Source organism: Hippoglossus stenolepis, chromosome 12 (genome assembly GCF_022539355.2).
Source record: "Hippoglossus stenolepis isolate QCI-W04-F060 chromosome 12, HSTE1.2, whole genome shotgun sequence".
Classification (NCBI taxonomy): domain Eukaryota; kingdom Metazoa; phylum Chordata; class Actinopteri; order Pleuronectiformes; family Pleuronectidae; genus Hippoglossus; species Hippoglossus stenolepis.
The window spans coordinates 21,757,357-21,775,841 of record NC_061494.1 but is presented as its reverse complement, the minus strand read 5'-3'; the positions used below and the strand labels follow the sequence as shown (position 1 = coordinate 21,775,841).

The window sequence follows — 18,485 nt, the reverse complement described above, 5'->3', positions numbered from 1 at the left end:
CTCCTGAACAAACCCCACCTCCTCTCCTACACTATCGTTTTTTAAAATTTCTTTTCATTTTTTAAAACCCTCCTCTACTCGTCCTTTCCTCTTTCATTTCAGATGCGCACACATACACACACAAAAAAACCCTGTGACCATAAGACATTTATATATATATATATATATCTATAAACACACACACTTACACACACACACTCTCGTACGGACACGACAGGTAGACATACTTTGACCCGATAGTACAGCTGACTGGTCTGTTAGCAGGAAGCAGAGGATTGGATAGTGCACATGTCGATTATAGCAGAGCTGAAAGCTGATTGGCCGAGAATTACTGATATGACCATCAGGGCTACAGTGGCACAATAGAACTGTACGAGTACAAAAATCAATATGGACTCAGACAATTTCAAGAATGAGACTGCATTTTTCTTTTACTCGCATCTTTATACTCCAAGAGATCTAAAAGGTTTCCAGGAAATTAACAATATAACCCTATTTTTCATTTATCAAGAAAAACGGTGGAAATTTGCTGCTTTTCTGTGTTTTATATTCTAACTTCTGCCGAGGACGTAATGTTTTAATCTCTGTTTGTTTGTTTGTCCGCAGGATCACGTAAAAACGACTCTATAGAAAGTACAGATTTCCATAATATTCTGTGTAAGGTTGGGACACGAGTCAAGGAAGGACTCGATAAATTCTGGTCTCTATCTGGATCGTGTTGTGGATTCAGGAATTATTTTCGTTGATTTCTCAGAGAATAATTCAGAGATCTTGAGGAAAACTTCTGGATCTAGAGAATTAAAATTTGGTTTCATAGAAGGACTGTGGCGGGAAATGAGCTCAAATATGAACCATTCTAGTTACAAATTGAATTTCTTTGGGATTTGAATTGTTTTGGTTTGTTAATTGAATAAATAATCAAATCCTCTTAATTGAGAATGAAAGAACATCATTACTTGCAGCCGTAGAAACCACTTTTACAGATTCAAACAGAAGATCTCAGTATATGCGTCGTCTCGTTTCTCGCTCTGCAGGACAGAAATGTGCAGTCAATCAAAAGGACGTGTACATTTAAGACATCTCACGTTTCCTTCCTCCCTTCCCCCCCCTCTCTCCCCTCTCTCCCTCAGTGAGCAGTATTGTGATGTTATGATGTTCGGTTCCTAAGGCAGTATCACAGTACAGTCCATAGAGAAACAACAGCAGTACAGAATTACACTGGCCTGCCCAGAACCTTACATCAAGCTCAGGTGAGACACTGACGGCATCTGGAATTTTACTCTTTTTCTTTTTAAGCCTCCAGTTATTTGGTTTCCACCCGCGTGTTGTTGCTGAGCGGAGTCAGCCGGAATTGTTGTTGTCGTTTCCTGTCGTTAAAAGTTTACCGAACATTCAAATCAGGAAACAACGAGGGAGGAAATAAGAGAAGAAATAAAGATTCTGAGGCAACTTAAAAATGTTAAAATTTCATTAAAATCTCACTTCCTGTGGTGCCCTGGTAGCTCAGCGGGCTAAGGCACATGCCAAGTTCTTGCAACGTCGTTGGTTTGAAACCGGCTCATTACCACTGTCGCAAGTCATGTTCTGGGCACATCTTTCCCAGTCACACTCCACAGTGGGAAACAGAAGATGATGGTCATTTAGAAATAATTATTAATTCAACCATAAGATCATTGGGACCAGCATCATTATAAAGCTGAGTCAAATCAGTCAAATCTGAGAAATCAGGGGAATCAGGGGAAGACGACACAACTGTTTCAAGTCATTTGGAGAATAGTTTGCTTCTGGGCGACCACATCGTCACAATGTGGACAAGGTGTTTGCGTCAGTGAGCGGAGAACACTGTGCAAAGTTTGACTTTCTGAAATCAAAACTTTAATCATCAGTATTCAAACATTTCCTGATGTTACTGGGAAAGTTAGATCACAAACATTTGCTTTAATAATTAAAAAATATATATTTTTGGGGGATTCTTTGTTGGGAAAAACATTTGATCAGTTAGTTACCTTAGGCTCTGGTAAATAGTGATGTTATAATTTAAAAATATATAATTTATAGACATAATCCTGCTTTGATTAAACGAAATAGTGAATAATAATCAGCTGAAGAAGATAAAACAAGTTAGATCTTCATTTCAAACAGGCACCAGTTTGCCCAGATGTTACATTGGATCTTTAATCTTATATATTTAATAAAAAAAAGAAACCATCATCAATTCTGTTCACAGTGGAGTGTGAAGTGAAGCAAAAGTAAATAAAAATGTCCACGACAAAGGTTAGCGGAGCTGCTACTGGACGTGGGGGAAGTCTCCTTCTACTACGTCTCGAGGCCTCCAGTCATTTCAGTGGCACAACTCTCAGATATAGGGTTCTGGGCCAGAGCTGAGCCGGGAACCGCCCGGCGTGATGTGGGTTGGTTCTGGCACCGAGGCGGCCGATTTCTGATTGGTCTAACAGTGCACTGCGAATAGAAATCAGCCAGGGGGGGGGCGGCGGCTCTGACAGCTCCAGGTCGACCATTTTTCTTTATGTTGAGATGAGAGAGGTTCAACTATTTACTATGATAATCAGACAGTTACCTATTACTAACAAGTGAGAACATCTGGAGCCACAGGAGCCGCTCGGGTGCCAGAACCACCCCGTCGTCCCTGGTTTGGGTGATATTGTAGTGGGTGTGGTCTATAGTACAGTAGCATCAACACTATGGTCCAATAGACAGATCAGATAGAAGATATCATACAGATGGTCCAATACAGTTATGGTACAACATCTATACATCAACTATACATTGTGCGTTTTTTTTTCCTTTGTTATTATTGTCAAGGGGTCGGGGGTTAGACTTGGTCACATTACATCACTGCTGTAAGACGGGGAGGGGGCGGGGACAGCGGTGGGCAGAGCCATAGACGAACAGAGTCTGGTCATGTGACAGTAAAACCAGTGCAAACCTAGCAACTGGTGTGGAGGAGCGTCGCTGGAGAGCAACACCGTCAGTAACACAACGAGTGTGTGAGTGGAGAGGCAGTAACAGAGCCATGAAGTGACAGGAATTTAGAGGCAGTGTTTTTACATCCTGAAATATTCAGGAGCTGGAATCAATTCACTTTCCGTTCTGGATCAATTTGAAGTTTTTTTTTGTCTCCAAAAGCAACTACACATCGTTCCCACTATGTCAGAACCGCACGAGAAATATTCTTTAAAAGAATAAAGACATAATAAAACCGTGCGTGATACATTTGTAGGGTTTAAATTTAAGACCATAACAAATTAAATCTAAGACATATTTCAAGTACAAGAGATATGAAGGAATGTCCCAGAATCACAACACACGGAGACATCACAACTATGCATGCTGCCAACATATTTAATTTTAAAATAACTAAATTAGACTTACCTGAACGCATTTAAAACCTAGTGTGTGATATTTAAACATGTTTTCAAAGACTTAAAATTCAGATTACTGATTTTTAAAACCCAGAGGAAACCCTGTTTCAACTAGTATCACAATAAGTGCTGATGTTTTCATTTTAAATTGACGGTGGGAAAAATACTTTACACAGCAGCTGCCTCCTTTCAGTTTATTTCTATATTTCTTAATTCATATATTATTTTACTTAACTTCATTAAGTCATGACTACAACTAGTCCAAGTATCTTCAAGGACAAACATCTACTCAACCTTTGCTATAAGAAATCTCCCTTATCGATATCTATACTGGACTTTTCTCATCGCTAATTATCTCTCTGAAGATTCATCCTATTTTTATTAACCCTTGCTATAGAACGTATGAATTAAGTGATATCCTGGAGTAAGAAACGACACTTGAAGCCTAAAGCTTTCCATAAAGTAGCAGCTGTGCATTCCACTCACATACCCTGTTTCAAGAAGACGCCATCACGGTCCAACCTGACCAAAGCTTCTGTTTATCCATGGCTCTGGTTCTAAAAACAGGGTTTGGGTTACGGGGCCGTCGGAGCTACGGGTTTAAGGGGTTCGGACACCGAGGAGTTCAAGGGGTAAAGGTTTTAAGGGGAAAGGACTAAAGGGGTTACAATACTAAGGGGTTTCAGGAGTCTGGATGATGACGTGTTGAAGTTGGGAAATGACAGTCAAGGTTTTACAGTGGTGAGAGATTTACCGAGATATAGGATTTGAGAGATTCATGGGTGAAGAGCACAAGGTTAGTATGAGTCTTATGGGCGGGTAATGTTAGGATATGACCGTGGCCTCAGTCACTATAGCAGGGTCTTCTATGTCAGCTTTACTCTGAACCATCCTCAGCTCCAGCTGGGGCGGACTGGGCCTCCGACCAGGACCGGCTAACTCTGAGGGAGAGAGGGGCGGGTGGGGTGGGGGGGCAGGCACAGATGAATAAAGATAAACGTTCATTTTAAATAAAGACAATTTTGATTATAGCTCCTGTTGATCTTCTTTGGTCGCTAGTATGAAAACAGAATTAATTTGACATGCTGCAAAGTAAAAAGCTTCTAGTCCCACATTTCTTACCGTGAGCATAAGATATGGTCCTCTGGATAACATGGTGCATCACTGAAAACGTCTTCTCACAGGCCATCTGAGACAGAGACGGGTACAAGAGAATGACTCGGTTTATACGTGTGTCCGTGTCTTCGGGATTCTCTGGGTCGTTGTGTGTTCATGCATGCGTTTGTACCTTGAGGTCATTAGGGTAGTGGTGTGTCCACGCTAGCAGCATTGCCGCAAACAAATCTCCGGTTCCTACGAAAACGGCGTCCACTTTGGGAACTTCTATTCGAACTCTCTGTGTCGTCTTGCTGCCGTCTGGACGAACTGATGCAGCACAGCAGAGACAAAGGTTCATTTATAAACAAACGGAATCAATGTCGAACTCTGTATTTCTACAGACGTCTCAAAAACAGTACAGACACACACATCACACTCTTTAAGCCGTCACCTACCCTTACGCTGGCTGCCCAGCGACACCAGGAAGCGGTCTCCCAACCTGGAGGGCAGGTCAGACGAGGTGATGACCACCGTGTCTGGGCCCATAGCATGAAGAAGGTCCATGACCTACACACAGTCAGTGAGGGGGTACGTTTGGTGTCAGCAGGGAAAGAACAATGCAAGACCACATAATACTACAACAGCTCAGAACACAGAAAAGATGCAAGAAAGGAAAGAAGAATTAGATCAAACTGGTTCATTACCTCCACAGCATCTTTCTCTGTGCTGATGTTTTTCCCCGTCAGTAATCTACAACAACAAAGACGTGGCCTTAATTGAAAAATAAGTTATCAAGTAAAAAAAAATACAAGAGTCTGAGAAAGTCTAATTCAAGACGAAATTGAAAATGTTTATGGTTTAAAGTTGTTCTGGTTGAGACGGCAGAGAAAGACACCACTAGGTGGAGCTACTTGACAGTTAAGGTGGACTCGAGTTGAGCGGAGACACAGACGTCTGATAAACTGTGTGTTTAATGGAACTGTTCATGTTTTTATACGTCAGTTCACAACTTATATCTGCTTGTTTCTCTACACTGATCATTTACATGTATTTTAACACTAAACATCAGATCCAGGCATTAAAAGAATTTACAGGAGACACTGACATCAAACTGTCACGTTGCTGATTTAACCAGGACAGTTTAAAAAGACAAACATCACTGACGTCCTCCAAACTGTATTTTACATTACAAGATTACAAGATTTTCTTTTTAGTATTATACTTAAATGTTTCTATTGAGAGTTATTCAAAGACAATTATTTAGAAGTTCCTAGATAAATTGTGAACACAATTGCGTTGCAGAGTATAATAAAAACTACTTAATTCATTAATTGAAATACTCAAGTTCGATGTCACTAATGTATTGTTTCCACTTCACCCAGTATGACTGAAATCTATTCAATTCCATCTTAAATGAAAAGTTAATATTCTGGCCGTAACCATTTTTGTTGTTATAGTTTTGGAGAAATGTGTGTTTGTGTTTATGCTACATTTCCATTTGATGCCACTGTGCAGCCATAGAACACAAAGTGTCTTGGTCTTGTAAATAAGGCATCAGGCAGCTTCTCTATGAGATTATTTTCTAAAGTATGGATTTAAATGGAGTAATTAAGGGATTAAAACAAGTAAATAAGGTTAAAGTGAAGGAGATGAGATGGATTAGAGAGAAGCTACGGTGCATTTTCTGTTCAGTTCAAGTTTCTGCAGCCACAAAATGGAGGTATTAGATAACAACATGAGAGGCATTACATAAAGATGGTTTGTGCTAATACTCTGCTACTCACACAGTTACACACTCAATGAGGGGAAGGCAATTTAAAGAAGAAGCCATTAGATTTAAAAGTTGCGAATATGAAACAGTAAATAAAAAGACTTGCACTCACTCTGCCTCAAACTGGTTGGGAGTAATAATGTCGGCGACAGGAACCACCTTGTTCTTATAGACCGGATAAAGGTTCTGGGGAACGTACTGTGGATGGAGACACACGTGTTAGAGTCACGTCACGTAATGGAAACACAGAAATTGAGCCGCGAGGAAGAACTACACGCTCGGTTAATTCAGAGCTTTTGATCTTTGTTTTCACGGTTTGGAAATTATGAGCGCTAACCGACAGAATATGATATTAATCCCTGAAAATGTACGTCTGCACAATGTAATATATACACACAACACACACACACACTCACTGAGTCGCTGAGAAATGCCTTGTAACACACCCCCACAAAAAACACACACACACACACACATATAGATATCACAGGGATGAACACTAAATCCCTCCCACACACATTAAAGAGACAAAAACCTTCTAATGACAACACACAAAAACAAACATACTGCACATACAGTACTAAGAGCATGAAACTGCTGGGAAGCTCACCATAGATCCATGATCACCGAGGACGGGGTCACATACTGAAAAAACAACAACACACTCAGAGTCAGTTCACAGATGTGTACAGCTGCACAAACATTCACACTAAATACCACATGACATGGACACTGCAGTGACAGGAGTCAAACAGGACTTTTAAAAAAGAAACGTAACAGACCCGCTGCCCAACACTGAACAGCAGATTAGGTTCATGACAGCTGAGCATCTAGAGGCTAAAGAGTCAGAAGTATTTCTCAGGAGATGGTGGAGTGTGTATCAGGAGTGTGTATCAGGAGTGTGTATCAGGTCAACATCAGGACATCGTTGTGCACGAAGATGTGTAAGTTACTGTTTGCTAACAGCTATTAACAACTTTATGAGGTGATAACACGTCAGATGTTTCATATTGGTTCATCAAACCTAAAATGGTCCAAAAAACCATGACAGTAGCCGAGAAGTTGAATGAAATGACTGAAGATCCAAACCTGCATGTACAGGAAACTGTGTGAATGTTGAATTCTTAAATACCTAAAAAACTCTCACTGCACTGACCAAAGAAACTCTGCACTTAGTTGGGAACAACTTTTTTTTTACTGGTAACAGCATTTAATGCAGTAAAAGGCTGAGTGAAGCTTGAATGTGTTAAAAACTGGATCTAACCCAACTTTGAGACTGGGAGGTCCTGACTGGAGGAGCAGCCACATTACGTCTCCACTGATGCAACAAAAACTGCACATTTCCCAAACCGCATTAATTAACCTTTAGGGGAAAAAAAGTGCCTGCGGCTGGTTCCAGGCCACAGGAATAAACAATTAATTTCTCATGTGTATGAATCCAGTGCACCGACGACCTCGGAGCTGCAGCTCTGCTCCCATCAAGAGCTTCAGTGAGACGACTGAAATGTGAACTTTGGGTCGAAGGAACTTATAGAAAAATAATAATTCTTCTCCAATGATATTTGTATGCTTTTCTGATACCGCTCTCTTGCCTTTACCTCCACTGAAAACAAACTCTGGAGTAAATACATGGAATCTAATCACGTTTAATAATTAAATCATACACATTCAACACACAGACACACAATGACTGCACAGTATTTAAGTGTATTCAGCCTTTTCACTGTTATAACATGTTTATGTGTTCTTATTATGTCTTTATACTGTTTTTGCAACTACGAAGCTTCTCTCATAATGTTTTTCACTCAGTTCTACTTAAATAACTGTTGTGAAAGTGAAACATCTTGAGATCAGAACTCACCGTACACCAGGTTGGGGTTGGCTCGCTTTAACTCCTGAACAATGTCCACCACCATCTCCAAGAAGGACGTGTCTCTGGTGTACCCTGAACACAACACACAGTAACTGGTCAAAACAGATTAACACAAGACTGGGTGTAACTATAGAAATGTGATCAAGATATTCACCTGTTAAAACATAGTCATAGTGATGTACGTTGTTCAGCTTGATTCCCTCATAAAGAACATGAAGCTCATCTGCCGTCAACACCTGACCTTTCCAATGGGAATAACCTGCAGAGAGGAGGAGGAGAGAGGAGAGAGGAGAGAGGAGAGAGGAGAGAGGAGAGAGGAGAGAGGAGAGGAGATATTGTGTTTGCAAAGTGCTGACTCTCAACTTTCACAATCCTCCTACTTGTGCCAGTATCCTCCTATACTGGCACAAGAACAAAAGTACACACACACACACACACGCACACACAAAGAAAGTCCATTATTCTCAGATACTGTTACAGAATTGATTTTTTGATGCCGACCAGCAGAACTCTGAGCATTTTGTTACTGTAACTGAGCAGAGTGAACTTCAATGGAGTACACACACACACACACACACACACACACACACACACACACAGCAGAGGGTGGACGTGCAGCCTTTGGTCAGGACACAGACCGTTCTCCTGATGCACACACCCTACACTACGCGTGATGGGGTGTGTTGACATTGTGTGTGTGTGTGTTTGTACATCGGGGGGTGTGTGTGTGTTTGGAACTGCATGTACTGATATGGATGTATATGGATGTGACGCGAAAGCCAATGTGAGCGTGCGTTGGTGCACGTCTGTCTGCGTATGACATGTTTGCTGCAGGCCGATGATGTCGCAGCTCCAGGTGAGTCACAGCCAGGTCACGTGGTGGTGGGGGGGGGTTCTGGTTGCTAAGCAACAAGCTGGGAGAAAGCCAAAGGGGCTATGAGATGAACAGTCGGGAGTGTGTGTGTGTGTGTGTGTGTGTGTGTGTGTGTGTGTGTGTGTGTGTGTGTGTGTGTGTGTGTGTGTGTGTGTGTGTGTGTGTGTGTGTGTGTGTGTGTGTGTGTGTGTGTGAGAGAGAGAATGAAGGCAGGCCTACAGATAAGAGCTGCTTCTGTCGTCATCATTTGCTGCTGTCGCAATTCTCGGCGCCTGCTCCTGTTTACTGCTGCATCCTGTCGCTCTTCTTCCTCTCCCTACCTCCTTCCTTCCCTCCATCCTTCTCTCCATCATCAGCTGTCTGTCTTTCTCATTCATTTATATCCTGTCTCTCTCTCTCTCTATTCTCCATCTATGTGCTTCTTGCCAGCCTCCCTCTCACACGTCTTCTTCAATATGTCAAACCAAAATTGCAAACTCTCCTCTGAGAAATGGCAAATGTTAATTATCCTAAATCCTGGTCCAAGATCTGATTAAACTGCAGCACCAACACAGTCTCAGGCATTTCTAGGCTAAGGTCACTCGGACAAACACAATTTACTCCACTGATCCTCTTGTCCTCAGGAGACAAGAAGAACAGAGGGGATGAAACCAGTGATTCTCACGTGTTCTCTGGTTTTCGACTCTTGACTAAAGCTTCATAGATTTTGCTGGGAGCTGATGGGAATCAAGTCTCGGCTCTGGTGAGACAATTCTGCCACAACGCAATCAAATAACATCTGGCAACAACAGGACAGAACAGATGTGTGAGGAGATAATAAAATGTTGTGTTTCAGCTCCTGGTTAGTTTTGAAACGTGTGGATCTCTTCATCAAAGTAGTCTTGTATAGCATCACATCATCTTTCCAGTAATAAAAGAAATGTGCCTCAAACTAAAGCAGCACCTTCAACAGCTTCAAACGTAGATTTGAAATGAAAGTATTACAGTATTTTTCACTCGCCCACACAGCAACACAACACTCATCCTCCTCTACACTCACACAATTATCCTGATTCTCCATCAGACGTTAGAGGCAATTAGAGAGAATAGGTGATGATGACTTGCTTTCTCAAACTATAACAAAATGAAAAACTACACAGAAAAGGTGCCTGGAAACAGTTTCTACCTTTTTCTACTCGGGGGAACTTCAAATCCAAGTTTCAGAAAAGACAATCAGCCGTCTTTCAAGTGGCTGCAGTTTGGATTCAACTTGGTGAAAAGCAAAGAAGTGTATTATGTTTGTATTCACGGTGAAGCAACAAGCAACAGCTGAGCGGATGTGTTTGTTTTCACAGCGCTCGGTCGATTCAGTCTTTCAAGTTTAGTGTGTGTGAATAACACAGCAGAGAATTACTCATTCATGGTGCCGGCAAATTACATCAGAAAACAGAAACAAGTCAATGTGATGAGGATGATGCAGAAACACTGTGAGCCAGTAACAAGATGAGACAAAAATCCTTTTCAGAAAATCTGATTATGGCAGCCACAAGTATCAGAGTTTAATTACTGATTTTGATAACTGCAGTATAAAGTAAATAATGTGGTTATTCTGATTATTTAATATAAAACATTCATTCTACATTTCCACCACTATTCATTATCTTTGTTAAAGCATTACAATACCTTCATTAGGTTCATACATACATACTCTTCAAGTAATCATCAAATATATCTGTTCATTAACTTATTTCTTATAGATTTTAATTCTACCACTGTTTCTTACCACAAGATGTTAAAAACAGGAGCATCAGTGACTGTGACACACACACACACACACACACACACACACACACACACACACACACACACACACACACACACACACACACACACACACACACACACACACACACACACACACACACACACACACACACACACACAGTATGAATGGAGCGAGTGGCCGACAGCTGCCTCTGTGTTTAAAGCTGCTCCGGTGTCAGACAATAAAGTTACTGACCTCCTCAAAATGTGACTCACTGCTCTGTTCACTCGTCAGCCTCGACGACAACCGTCTCTCTAACGCTCCGTAACACCTCATCACGACACCGGAGGCCCTGACTCATACACACCCACACACACACTAAATAAAACACACACTCTCACCCCTACAGAAAACATGACAGTCTTACCTGTGTGGTTGGAGAACTGGACAGAGTTAATGGAGTCCACCTCAAACCCTAAAACCTGGAGACAGAGAGAGAGAGGAGGCAGATGTCAGGAGTGATTAGGAGCAACGACCACAGCTCAAATGCATTTAATTACAGTCGTATAGTTCGCACTCCTACACACACACATACACAGCAAACTGTACTGTAAAACACCTACAGCCCAAACGATAAGTATCATAACTTTCAATGATATCTCGTGTTAAATTAATAATATCTACATTAAAAGGACACGGAGTACTAATTGGACACCTGTTTTTTTGTGCCTATTCATAGTAATTTGTGTTTTTGGGGTCATTTTGTGTCTCGTTTGTGGTTTTGCATTATCTTTGAAGTCAAGTTTGTCTATTATTTGTAGTTGTGGTTGTTTTGCATCCTTTGACAGACATTTTTTGTTTCTTTGTGGTCATTTTACATCCGTTTTTAGTTGTTTTTTACTCTTAATTGTGGTTTTGCAGCTCTTGACAGTCATTTTGCATCTTTTTTCAGCTATTTATCGTCTCTCTCTAGTTGTTTTGTGTCTTCATTGAGCTCTATGACTTTCAAAACAGTAATTTTAACATGTTCTTCATACAGGAGCTCTGGCCCAGAGGAACCCTGACATCTCATACCTGTCTCCAGTAAACCTGGTCGGTAATCCATCCATGTCATCGTCTCTAAAATATCATGACATGAATATACATTTTTAGGCAAATGCATTTATTATGATTGTGAAGAGTTTTTCCATATCATCTTGTTCATGGTTGCAGTTGTTATATCTGTGGTGAGATAAAAACAAAACAACGTCCTCTCAGTTTAACTTGAGCTGAAATCTGCACAGAGCTGCAGACCAGTTCCAAAAAGCATCTCCTGGTGTCCTCGAGAGAAAGACACATGACTCATCCACGTGCACAGCCAATTGTTATCTGGATTACTTTATTTAATTGGACTGAAGCAGGAGGGAGGGAGGGTGAAGGAGTCCTTTGTTCTCTTCAATTGACTGTAACTTTGAGATACAAGAATCTGCTTTCAGTGGGGACAGGCAGCGACACCCCCGGAATAAAGGAGCGTAGATATTAACTCCGACCTTGGAGTGACTCGTCAACGCTCCTGCTAATGAAAATAATCTCATTAGCAATCTCCGTATTTGTATCACCAGTGTGAGGCTTTCAGGAAACCAGCCAAGTGGCGTGAGGGAAACAGGACATGACATAATGAGTCAGTGGTGTAGGAATACACTCCTGGAGGAAGAGTATGAAAGATGAATGCATGTGGTACTGTAGATAGTTCCAGTAGGTTATTAATGAGATATTGGTCTTTAAAGTTTGATTCAAGCTTATGAAAACATATTCTCTAAGATGTTTCTATTTGCTGTTACAGAAGCTTGAATTAAAAAAAAGGCAGTCGACAGTTTTAGCAGCAGGACCCGAGAACATAACCCGTCTGTTACAAGATGTTCTTCTGGCTGAGCAGGAAGAAAATTGACTGTGGATGTAAAAGCGTGTTTCTGATGTTCATGGGGCTAAGAATATGTTATTTAGGTCACATCCTTGATCACTGTTCATAAGCCTCAGTGTGTGTTTACAAAGCTGCTGAGGCATCGTCAGAGGCTGAAGAAAGAGATTTTTATATTTTTATAAAAAGAAAACATTTGGCTTTTCTGAAAAACTCTTTGGTAAATTGAGGGAAAATGAGGAAACACCTCCTGCGACGGACGAGTTTCTTTAATTAGCATGTGTCACAACACAGGCTGATCAGATCCGAGTCAACACAAACACTATATTTACTGAGTCCTTCTGTACCTTCACATTTAATTCGCACCTTATTCAACTAAGTGTCAGTGTTGCTCAGGCCAAACGTTTCACTTGCTGCTCTACTTGTACCAACTGTTTGAGAGTATTAACAAGTTCACAATGATTATATCAGGCTATAAATGAAGATGGACGACATGACGGCTCCCGAAAGTGAAGCCAAATCATCTGGATCTCTCCCGATTGGCTGACTGCAGAATCGGTCATAAACCGCATATCCTCCATGTTCGTGGATGGGAGATGAACTAAAATCAAAGTGCACATTAAGGTAGTTTTTACTTATATGATGCTATACAAACAAGCTGAGACAGAATCGTGATTGGTTATTGCGTAGAATCTGGGTCCAAATAATGTCATCAGCGCAAGATGGCTACGTTGGTACCTGGGATAGTTTGGCTTCATTTCTGGATAGTGGGAGGAAGTGGAGACATGTCGTCCATCTTTCTATACAGCCTAATGGATTATGTTAATATACAATGCTCATGTTTAGCACTTTAAATGATTACCACCATCTTAGCTTGAGTGTCCATGCTCACATTTGCTAAAGCACAACACATGACATACAGCTGAAGAATGACATTTCATTTTACGGTTGAGATATATAGATCTGAACCAGAATTAGAATGGACCCTCGTGCTAACATCGCTAAATAATCTGCAGCTCTTCATCTGACGAGGATAAAAAATAAAGCTGGAACCATTCCATTTTTTAAAAAAAAGCCCATTTTACACGGTGCCTGAAGGCAGCGCTCACAGTTAAATTTAGTTTCTATGTGAAAGCTGAATCTGTTCAGTCTGGCTCTGAGGCCGCCTGTCTCCATCTTCAGTGGCGTCATTAGGAGGAATCCTGGAGCAGCCAATCGCAGCCCTGCTTCTTCACACCGCCGTCTCCATGCCGCCTGACCGGCCGGAGATTCTCCGTCCTGACACCAGAGAGAGAGAGAGGGATGCCCTGCACGCTCGCTGACATCATCATCATCATCATTTCATCCCTTATCTTCCGCACCGGCTGAATCATGGTTATTGCTCTGAAAAATGAGAGCAGCTCCCACACAGACCCGTGGGCTTTCTGTTTAGGAGTCGATATTTTAAACCCATTACATTAAACTGTCTCTCTCACTGGATCTGACAGCGTGCTTACGTCATTATTCAACATCTCGTTCATCTTTGGCTGAAAATAATTTATCTGAAGGAACAATGACAAATGATCTATTCAAAACAATTACTTGAACATGTAAATGATATTTATAAAACTGATTTCTCCAATGCTTCTCAATTAGATGTTTTATCCATTGACTCTTGTGTTAACTAAACTTTAACTAACTTAATTAACTAAAATATTATTATAATCACAATGTAAAACTGCTTTTGGAAATTGCTATATAAATTAAGTTCATATGCTTATTCTCACCCTGATAATTATTATTTTCCATTATTTTAACTGTAGATGTTTACCCGAGAGATCAATTAAGATCCACTTATTAAAATCCATATTGATATTAATACATTTTGGAATCTTTACTTTGCTGCATTTGTAAACATTGTTTTTACAGGAGCCTTTAGCACAAACAGACGTTAGTCAGCCGTAGTATAGTTGAACATTAGCGGCTGAATCTTGAGTGACATGCATCAAAGCCCAGCAGCCATTAGGACGCCCGCAAAATACATCCAGGCCGCTGCCAGCTAAAAATAGACTCAGCACTTCTCACAAGTCTTTCAGGACGATGGGACATGTTCTGTAGCGTCTCTCTCTATAGCCTCAGCATCAATACCCAGTGCCACACGCAGCTGCTCCAGGAAAATATTAAACTGCAACAATCACCAGCATTGTCGTTGTCAGCAATTACATCCCCAAAGCAATCACTGGTATCATCCCACCGTCGACATTAGGGATCATAAAAGGGAAATGATGATCTCATTCACGGCCAGAAGGAGCCGATAACCTCCGTGGCCCTTCACACAATATCAATTCAACGTCTTGTTCTGAATGCACCTGCTCTTTTTTGGCTCTGGAGGCTCCTATCAAGCACTCTGTAAACTGAACCTTTAGGTAAGAGCTTCATTACGACTGTTGATAGAGGTAATGACTCAACGCCAAAGTCATTTGTTCCTATTATTAAACTAAAGAGCAAGACACATGTTGAGCCACTCAGAAGCTGTGCTCAACAGTTCTTCATCGGCAAGTGCTTCACAATCCAGGTTAATAGACTGATGAACTGCAGCCCTCCCTTTTCTCCAGGGGTGGGAGTCCGTTATTGTTTATTACCAAAATAAAAACAAGGAATAAAACGAGAAAATACCTCCGTCGAGGCCAAACAGTCCCTTTTCACAAAGAACCATTACTCATTCTATGAGAGACAAACTCTCTATCTAACAATGTTTAAGAAAGTAGAAAATAAATCCTGGATCTGCTCCAAAATTGTATGAATTATTCCCATTTGCAACCTTCCTAATCTGTTTGGTGGTTTTTGCGTAATCCTGCAAACTAACAGACAAACACAGACAAAAACAGAACCTCGTCTGCAGAGGGAATGAAAAACAAACTGTGCTGAACAACCAGAGCTGTCGGTCGGTTTAACAATTAACCGTCAAGTTGAACAATAACACAATGTACAGTATCAGTACATGATTCGTTGGTCACTTTCCAGCTCACTGATGGACCATATGAACTAAGCAGTGATTTACAGCTATAAGTGTCTGAGGTGTCTATACACAACGTTACAATAAGATGTGATAGTTATATTACAGTGGTCTGACGAGTAGGGCTGAACAGAGTGGCCTCTAGTCTGTATGATGATAATATAAATGTGTTTTTATGACTGTAGGGGCCCGTCACACCATCGCTTCAGATATTCACAACATTCGGCTCCTCGTTGCCCTGCTACTCTCTCTCTCTCTCTCTCTCATTGACAACGTGATCATTCGTGTGAATCCCTGGATGAAGACTGAGGGTATGAGCCCGGCACTAGGAGCCTGTTTCAGGTGGCTTTCTCCTCCCATTCCACTTCCGGCCTATTGCCATTTTGAAAATCCTCTTTGCTACAGGAGAGAACCCCGCTCGCTGAAATTAGCACATTCTGAGAAAGATTTGAATCATACAATCAGACATTTGTCATTCACCTGTTACTGTTACTTGTGGCGTATTCCTCCCCTTCTAAGCCAAGGGAGGGTAATAATTTATAATCATTACAAAATAATTTTCATCAACAGCAATATAAAAAAGGTCCAATATATCAATACAATCCTTATGCATTGTGTAAGCACAGTGAGGACGTGTAACACATAATTGATTGACCTCAGATTTCTAGGACGTTTTGCTGTTTAAGTGTTTGTTTCTGCTCATGAAGAAGAATTTAAAACCAAAACCTTCACTCAGGAGCAATAATGATTCCTTACACTTAACATAAATAATAATTGATATTTACTATTATGATTATCAATATCAAATATACATCTTGATATCATTGTGGGCCATATTGCCGGACGCATTTTGTTTTCTAGAGCTGAATGATAATGGATTCAGCCAGAGGTGCATCGTTCTCCAGTGCCGACACAGAACAGTGGAGACGAGTCTGTCTAACTGACCATCACGAGCACGAGGAGTAAACCGTCAGCCGACTGTTTACCTGCAAATCAGGGAGCACACACGGGCACGATGCGTGCACGTGGCAGGACAGGGCTCGCTAACCCTCCCCAGTCCCGCTGTCAGCCAGGTAATCATCCAAGATGGTCAATAATAACCATAATAAATCTATACAAAGCATAACCTCCTCGATGAAGGAAACAAAAGGCTGGTTTCACTGAAGACAACTTAGTGGTGTGAAGTTTGTGATGTCACCACCTGTGTAACATGCACATACATAAAATCCTTCTATCGATCACCTTGGAGAAACCAGTACAGCTGCCATGTCTGCAGGAAAGAAGGATAATCAGACAACTCAAAGCAGTAAACATCTGCACTGATTATTTACCCATCAACTGCACGTATGATGTATACTGAGGTCGGATGGGTCTGTCCAGATGTTCCCACACACACAGACACCATGACCACTACAGCTGTGTAGATGCCCTTCGCTGTCTTGAGCAAATGATGGGAACCAGAAGGACCTGCACAGCGACGACTGGTTAACATCTGGGCACAGATCTCCCTCTGACCCCTGAGATTATCATGAGCTCCATGCCGGTCAGTGTGTGCTTCACTTTGACCCGTGGGTGTCAAACCTTCATGGTTACCGTCATCGCCAGCCACTCAACCAGGTAGGGGTCATTTGATTAACACCAGGAGCTCCAGGACCACACATCTGTGACACATCTGGCCGGCGAACACGGCTTTAATACCGTCTGATATGATTCACCCTCAGTTAATGGGCTGGTTTGCTCCTGATGGACAATAAAGCTTTGGGGGACAAAACACCTCCATCCATTATCGGACACCCTCAATGACAGGTGGCGTGCTGTAGTGTTTATTATACCGTTATAATAAACACTGTAATGAGATTAAATGGTTAAATACTTGTTGTGTTTATCATCTGTATGTCAGAGGGGAAACACGACACCTGTCTTCGGCTGTTTTCCTCTCACATCCCCGGTGCTACCAGGCTATTTTCGGCTTTTTCCCAGCACCGTCATTTATGCCCCGACACACTCACAAATACCAGCGGGGATGAAACGTGTCAGCGACGGACACGAATCCAGCTCGTACCGCGGGGGGCTCAGCGAGATGACCGGTTAGCAGAGGATTTGTACGAACTTGAAATTGATGCAATTAATTGTTAATTGGAACGGCGTGTCCGACATTGGATGCATGCCTGGGTGTATTTACCTGTAACGGGAACGAGGCGCTCTTGTTGCCCACATATCCCCGGACTACATGGCTCTGTATGGACAGCACGCGGCACTCCATGGCGGCTCCCGGTCAGCCGAGGAGCGGGGGTGGGCGGAGCAGATAAGCAGATAATCCCGGTACCTCAACGGTGGAGACGCGTGAACATCACAAGAAAAAAGGGCAAAAAAACCGAGAGAAACCCGACGCGACGCCGCTTGTTCCAGACGCTCGTTAGCTCGTTAGCTAGCAGGCTAACGCACCAGTGTGTCTCACACGCAGGATGGCGGCGTGTGTGCGAGGAGCGCGTGTGTGTCGCGGTTGTAACGGGTGACGAGCGGCGTGGTGGGGGCGACACACACACTTACACACACACACACACACACACACGCAACTATTCTGCACAGGCAATCTGAGAGACCGCCTAAAACCGGATGACGTCAGCACCGAGCGCGTCCTGATGAGCACATCTGGATGTGAATGAACGTGACCGTTAACTCTCCTCTCGTCGCCTCTGTTCTCCTCCATCGTGTGACTTCACGCAGCCGAATTGTTCATAACCATCACGCACGTTGATTTATTGATCAAATGGGTGTTTACCCCGTGAAAATAAAAGGGAAACGGGATAGAAGTTTTATTTGTGCCTGCTTTTATAATGGAGCCTGGTG

The 18,485-nt window shown here is 42.0% G+C and overlaps 1 protein-coding gene across 1 annotated transcript; it reads right to left on the bottom strand.

Annotated features, from left to right (window-relative positions):
• Nucleotides 1-1,738: 1,738 nt before the first annotated feature.
• pdxkb (pyridoxal (pyridoxine, vitamin B6) kinase b) lies at nucleotides 1,739-18,225 on the bottom strand. The gene is made up of 11 exons (XM_035173400.2): nucleotides 17,818-18,225; nucleotides 11,171-11,225; nucleotides 8,280-8,384; nucleotides 8,114-8,197; nucleotides 6,863-6,897; nucleotides 6,365-6,450; nucleotides 5,186-5,231; nucleotides 4,937-5,048; nucleotides 4,672-4,808; nucleotides 4,506-4,572; nucleotides 1,739-4,324 (listed from the first exon to the last, which is right to left on the bottom strand). Exons 1-11 carry the CDS (start codon nucleotides 17,896-17,898, stop codon nucleotides 4,209-4,211), a joined length of 924 nt encoding a protein of 307 aa, XP_035029291.1. The 5' UTR covers nucleotides 17,899-18,225; the 3' UTR covers nucleotides 1,739-4,208.
• Between the last annotated feature and the right edge of the window lie 260 nt (nucleotides 18,226-18,485).